This window comes from Monoraphidium neglectum (genome assembly GCF_000611645.1).
Source record: "Monoraphidium neglectum strain SAG 48.87 unplaced genomic scaffold scaffold02104, whole genome shotgun sequence".
Classification (NCBI taxonomy): Eukaryota; Viridiplantae; Chlorophyta; class Chlorophyceae; order Sphaeropleales; family Selenastraceae; genus Monoraphidium; species Monoraphidium neglectum.
This window is the reverse complement of record NW_014011524.1, coordinates 4,597-10,974: the sequence shown is the minus strand read 5'-3', so window position 1 is coordinate 10,974 and position 6,378 is coordinate 4,597. Positions and strand designations below refer to the sequence as shown.

The 6,378-nt window shown below is 68.0% G+C and overlaps 2 protein-coding genes across 2 annotated transcripts in view; one reads left to right on the top strand and one right to left on the bottom strand.

The window, feature by feature from the left end:
• Positions 1-86: 86 nt before the first annotated feature.
• Positions 87-2,771, bottom strand: MNEG_9895 (hypothetical protein; the record flags this gene model as incomplete). The annotated part of the gene is made up of 7 exons (XM_014041634.1): positions 87-290; positions 604-714; positions 959-1,079; positions 1,343-1,400; positions 1,636-2,029; positions 2,183-2,239; positions 2,427-2,771. 7 exons carry the CDS (start codon positions 2,769-2,771, stop codon positions 87-89), a joined length of 1,290 nt encoding a protein of 429 aa, XP_013897088.1.
• Positions 2,772-3,392: 621 nt separating this feature from the next.
• Positions 3,393-6,378, top strand: part of MNEG_9894 (hypothetical protein) — a gene marked incomplete at both ends in the record, with an annotated part of 7,170 nt that continues 4,184 nt past the window's right edge. Inside the window, 6 exons of the mRNA XM_014041633.1 lie at positions 3,393-3,609; positions 3,774-3,944; positions 4,184-4,948; positions 5,103-5,368; positions 5,620-5,693; positions 6,149-6,284. Of these exons, the coding sequence (XP_013897087.1) occupies positions 3,393-3,609; positions 3,774-3,944; positions 4,184-4,948; positions 5,103-5,368; positions 5,620-5,693; positions 6,149-6,284 (1,629 nt within the window). The remainder of the gene's footprint in view (positions 3,610-3,773; positions 3,945-4,183; positions 4,949-5,102; positions 5,369-5,619; positions 5,694-6,148; positions 6,285-6,378) is intronic.

Here is a 6,378-nt window from a genome sequence, read left to right as displayed (position 1 = left end):
GAGGGGGGGGGGGCCGCAGGGTTCAAACGCAAGGCTTGAAATGGGCAAGGTGGCCGGGTGGGTGCGGTCCAGGAAAAATCAAGAACCTAGCAGCTCGGGGGCAAAGGCGCTGGCGGGGGCGCGGGCGAGCGCACCGGGAAGCGCTGGCTCGGCTGCAGGACCGCGTTGGCTGCGTGCCGCGCTGCCTTGGCTGCGGCCGCAGCGGCCGCGGCGGCGGTGCGCGGGGGCGCGGGGTGGCGCGCGCCGTCGTCTTCGCCCTCGTCGCTGTCCTCGAGAACAATGGGCGCGTCCTGTGGTTTAATGGGAATTTAGAGGGGGAAAAGAGAGGCGGATGGGCCTAAAGTACAGGAGGAGCTTCCTTGGGGGCCTGGGGAGCCACGGGGTTGAAATCACAGGTAGGCAGGGCGGGCGAGAGGCGTGGCCGGGCTGTGTATGGGAATGATGTTGAGTGGGTTGAGACGTGGCGGCAGGCGGCGCTCCAGCCCTGGCGCAGCGCAGCCAGGCTGAGGGGCAGGAAGCGCCCGCCTGCAGCGCCCCAGCCGTATGATGCATGCGCCGCCCACGCAGCACACGCTCCTCGAGACCGCCATCACTACTGCTCACCTTGTGCCCCTGGTTGCCGTGAGCTCCCGCGCCCCTCGCCGCAGCGCCCGCCGCCTGCCCGCCCGCCGCGCCCCTGCCCCTCGCGCGCGCGGGGCCGCCGGCCCGCGCCTGCTGCGCGTGGATGCAGCGACGCGCGCCGCAGACCGTCGGAGCGTTTCGCGGGGCAAGGAGTGGATGCGATGCAGGTGTCCCAATGTGTGTTGGAATGGCCTCATGTGTAAAAAAAGCTGGCGCGTCAGCCATCCTCCTGAATCAAGAGGCCCCCCCCTCGTGCCGCACAACTGCCCGCGGCGTGCAGCAGGTGCTCGGCCCATGCAGCCCTGGGCGCCTTTTCCCCTTCCCCGGCCCGGCGCACCCGCTTGACCGCCTCCATCTCGTTGTTCTGGTTGGCCAAGCACCCCGCGCAGATCTTGGGGCCGCCCTCCGCGCCCTGCAGCTTGTGGCTGTGAAACTCATCTCGGCATATGTGGCAGCGCCTGCGAGGCCGAGCGCGGCGTGGGGTGGGCACGTGGCGGGGACCCTGCGCTTGCGGTGCCCAGGACATGCGTTTCGGCCCGCCGTGCACGGGCAGCCGCGCGGGCGCCGGCGAGAGCGCAGAAGGCAGCGGCTGCAGCGTCAACACCTAGGATGCTGAAGCAGGAGGGTGCAGGCGCCAGGTGCTGGTGCGGCAGGGCGCACACAATGTGAGCCCCCGGCCCCGTCATCAACGCCGCGCCGCGCTCCAGTTCGCTACCCTCACCCGACCGAAATATTGAGGAAGCCCTCAACGCCCTTGGAAGCCGCTCCTTTGATGGGCGCTGCACGAGGTGCGCCAAGCGCGCGGGGCGGGCGCAGTGAGGAGAGGCGGCAGGATCCCGGCCCGCACAGGAAGGTGGCCAACGCGTGGAGGGCGGGCCTACGACCATGCGGCAGGCCCATGCTTCCAAAGACCACACTGCAGGTGCCCCTTGGCAAGCGGCACCGGCCGGTCGCGCGAGGTTTGGTTTGGTGGCTACGCGTCCCCCTCAAGAACGCAAGCAGCCATGCGCGCACCTGGGTGCATGCTTGGCTGGCCTGGGCGCGAGAGCAGCGGGGGCTGCAGCTGCGTTCTGAAGTTGCCTGGGGCCACGGGCGGCTGACGCTGCTGCTCGTACTGCTGCTGCTGCCGTGGCTGCGACCGCGTCAGCGACAGCGACCCAAGCCTGTTCTGCTGCGCTGACTGTATTGGCTGGAACGGCTGCTGTCGCTGCTGCCACTTTTGCTGCTGCTGCTGCTGGTGCTGCTGCTGCTGCTGGTGCTGCTGCTGCTGCTGGTGCTGCTGCTGCTGCTGCTGCTGCTGCTGCTGCTTCGCCAGCCCCGCCTGAAGCTGGCGATTTCCGTTGCATTGCGGGCCGTTCTGGGGAGGCTGCTGCCGCATGGAGTTCGGCGTCACGCGCCGGGCAGCAGCCTGCGACGTGGGCGGTGACAATGTGAGGACTCGAGGCAGCTCCTGCCAGTGAAACGCTCGATACGGCATCACCCTGGCATGCAGAGTAGGTTGAGTGCTATACCATGACCCACGCAGCACATGCGGCAGGGTAGCGGTGACGATTCGTCGCACCTGAACGCCCGGGGCCGCACCAACCGCGCGCTGCAACTCCTCCTCCTCTGCCAGCACCTGGAGGGCAACACCACGCGCCGCATCAGTCATGGGTCCGCGGGCAGACGGGCAGGCAGTCATGCAGTTTCACAGGCTACATAAACCATAGCGCATGCTTGCCATGCAACACGCTTGCATGATGCCCCGCGCATGTGCAATGCATGCATTGGGCTGGATGCTGCATCGGGCTCCACACACCACCAACCTCCTGGTTTGCCTTCACAGCTTTGAGTGAGTTGTCAAGAAAGGATTTCCCGTGCTGCCGCATCTGTGCCAGCTTCAGTTTGGCCCTCAGCCCGTCGAGGCAGGCGTACTTCTCCGCGGGGGGCGGTTTGCCCGAGTCCCGCATGTTCCCTAAAGTCTTGCGCAGCTTGATGATTCTCTCCTCCAGGTACTGGGGCAGGGTGAAAGACTGTGCCGTTGGGTGGTTTGCCAGCTCCTGGAGCTCCGTTTCACTCAAATTTGTCAGGTCCCGCTCATGCGGCCCAGCGGCGATGAGGTCCACGCCGCCCTGGATCTCATTCGCCAGCTGCTCGAGACTGTTCGCCATGGCTGCTGGCGAGCTCCCGCTGCTTATGCGCCACGCCTGCCGCTGCCACGCCACGCCGCGCCTGCTGACGACACTCGCTTATGCGCACGGCGGGACTGCGCGTCCAGGGGCAACGTCACACACAGCTGCACCCGCTGCAGCTCAGCACAGCGCAGCGTGGGTTCACTGCCGCATTGCCACCGGTGTCGTGCCGCGCGCGCGCCGCCATGCAAGCTGCTGAGGCAGGAGTGCGCTGAGGGATCACAAAAAACGCACGCAATCCTGGGGAAGCGCAAAGCTCAAAGCGAGGTGCATGCGCAGAGCTGGCCCTGAATGGCGCGTGTGATCTGAGTGTGTTTCGAACTTTCAAGAAACTGTTGCATATATACACAGCCATTGTCTTCCGCAAGAGTCTTGCGATAGCGAGGGATGGCACCTGTTTGGAGGGGATGCAGCTTCTGCCCTGACACAGTGGGGCACAACTCTTCCCAGTCCCCGTTGTCGATTCGCACGCCCATCATAGCATTCGATCATGCCATCGCACACATACATATTCATTAATCGCATCGATGCTCTGAGTTCGCAACTCAAGTCGATGGCACCTCCGTTGTCGGGGGACTCTCAGCTCTCCATGGCGCAGCTATGACCTTTCTCGGCCTTCTGGGCTGCTTGGGGCGCCCCACGGCAGCACAGCCGCGTGCATCGGCGCGAGCAGCTGCAGACGTGCCCCATGACGAGCAGCCCGCAGTGACTGATGTAGGGCACGCGGTGCGACCCAGAGATGCGGGCGGCGCGTTCGACAGGCAGCGGTCGTACGAGAAGCACGTGGCCTTTCGCGCGCATGGAGGCAACCCATCTGGTGCGTAAAACCCGCAGTTGACCGCGGCAGCATGCGGGGAGATTCACTGATACTGGGCTCCCACCAGGTGCCCTGCGTGAAGGTGCCGCTCTTACTGCAGCCACCATCCCGCACCCCCGCCCCGTCCTCTTCCCCCCTCTACACACATACCGCTCCACGCGCAGCGGACGCGTTCGGCTCGCTCGTGGCGCTGCGGATACCCAGCGGGGAGGAGGGCGGGCCCATCGGTGGCGCGGGCAACAGCGGCAGCGCGCCGCACTCGCCGGCGTCGTTCACCTGCGGGGAGCTCGCAAACGAGGATCTCGTGCAGCGCGCCGCGCTGCCGCAACACCCACGTGCGCGCGCCCCTGGCGCCGCCCGGCGCCCGAGCGCCCCCCGCCTGGCGCCCGCGCCGCCTGCTGTCGCGCGTGCTGGGTGGCAGAATTCAAACCCCGCTATTCGCGCCGACGCTCCGGACTGCGGTTGGGGGTTTTTCGCATGGAAGTCGCCCAGGCCTGCTTCACCGCGCCCGGCCCTAACAGCAAACGCTAAAAGAGCCGCCGCGGCCGCCGCCGTCACCCCTGCGCCGCCCCAGGCGGCCTGCCTGTGGTCTCTAAAGAGTCCTTGAGGGCGGCCTTCCAGCGGACATCGCGCGCCATCGCGGTGGTTCGAGTGGCGGAGCAGCAAGTAGACCCCGGGCTGGACGCAGCCCAGCCCTGCGCGCCAAACGAGGGCCCCGCCAACGGCGCCGGCGGCGGGCCGGCGCAGTGGTCGGTCGCGGCGCGCCAGGTCCGGCGCACGAGCAGCTCCGCCACCGCCGCCGCCGCCGCTGCCGCTGCTGCCGCCGCCGGCGGCGGCTCCCCGCTGCGCGGCCGCCGCCGCAGCTCCGGCCACGGGCCGACGCGGCACAGCAGCGGCGGGCTGGGGGTCGGGGCGCTGTCTGCCCCAGGCTCGACCGTCGGCGGCACCGGCGCAGGCCCCAGTGGTGGCGTCTGCGCTGGCGCGGGTGCCTCCTTTATCTCTTGGGTACCCGAGCACCACATCGCACCTGCGGGGCAGCTGCCGCCGCCGCCCGCGACGGCCTCCACCGCCGCCTCCAGCCGCCGCGGCAGCCGCTCCGACGACGGCAACACGTTCGCGGTGCGCGCGGCGAGCTCGCACGCGCTGCTGCGGCACAGGAGCCTGCAGAACGTGTGGGATGCTCTCGACAAGGAGGAGGCGGAGGCAGAGGCGGAGGCGACCGCGGCGGCGCTGGCGACGGCGGGCTCCGACGACGGGCCCGCGGGCGGCGGGCTGGCGGCTGTGCGGCTGCCCAGCCTGCAGCAGCACCCACCGGCGGCGGCCTCGGTGCCGGCATCGGGTGCGGATCTGCAGCCATACCCTGCTGCGGTGATGTGTCTCGAGCTTCGAGCAGTTGCTTGTGACAGCGCGTATGCTGTGCTGCCAGCGCTGCGAGCCTGCCGCAAACAATTCGCTTACCCCCTCCCCCGTCGCCTCTTGCGCCTCCCGCGCAGCGCCGCTCTCGCCGCTGCTGCCGCGCGCCCCGCCCGGCCCCCAGCCCGTCGGCGGCGGCACGCCGCCCCGCTCCCCGTGCGCCGTGAGCACGGCCGCCGCGGCCGCGGCGGCAGCCGGCGCCGGCGCGGGCGACGGCGGGCTGGGGCGGCGGTGCTCTGGCGGGTCTCGTATTATGGACGCGCCAGAGGGCGAACAGTTGGCGCGGCTGGAGCCGGTCTTCCTGAACGGGCCGCTCCAAGACATGCTCAACATTGAGACACTGGAGGTCAGCCCGGGGGAGGGCCGCGAGCCGCGCCTCGCGGCCGCACTGCCTTGGGGCGGCGCGCAGCGTTCTGCGTGCGGTGCGCGAAATGTGGTTTCGGCCGCGGATTACTTGCAGTGCAACCGACCTTGAAGCGCATTTTTTTATTACGAGCTCGGGCTTGGCTAGTCGCAACGCGACGCCGCTGCCACCTGTGCAATGCTCAAGCTGATGGCTTGACCCTTGGATTTCCAACCCCAAACTGCAAACCCCAGGACTACACCTCCATCATGGAGAGGCAGCTGCTGCGCAACCCCACGCTGGTGCTGCTGCTGGAGAACTCGGTCAGGTGCGCGCGACAGTGCCGCTTTTGAGTGCGTGTGAGTGTCGGGTGCCGAGCGCACGCTTGTGTGTGTGCGCGTGCGTGTGCGGGCAAGTGTGTGTGTTTGTTTGATAGAGTGAAAGCAGATTGTGGTTGTGTGTGTATGTGTGTGTGTGTGCACGCGCGTGGCTGGGGGTGTGCCGGTGTGGTAAAAGGTGGTGATAGGCGGGATCGTTTCGGCCAGGTGCGGCCGCCACACGCGCGTTTGTCAATGGCAAGTGTCATTGAACGGTCACATTTCCACGTGCATGCGTGTAGGCTCTGGCGGTGCAGCCGTGCCGTGTGTGTCTGCAGCTGCCGCCCATCGCCCCTCCTCGGTGCTCGTAGCGCCGCCCATCAAGTCCTCGCCACCCTTCTGAGTACCTCTCCCGCGCACGATGCCCCCTCCCCGTCTGATCGCCTGGTCCCCGCCCTCGCCGCAGGCGCCTCCTTGCCGGCAGGGCGACCAGCGTGCGCCAGTTCCTGCCCTACTTCACGTCCACATCAGCGCGCTCCGCCAGCGCGCAGTGCACCTTTGTCAGCCTCCAGATTACGACATGCGGCTTCCTGGATGAAGAGGTGGGGGGGGCACACACACGCACACACGCACGCATTCACGCTCACAACACACACGCACGCATTCACGCGCACAACACACACGCACACACACACG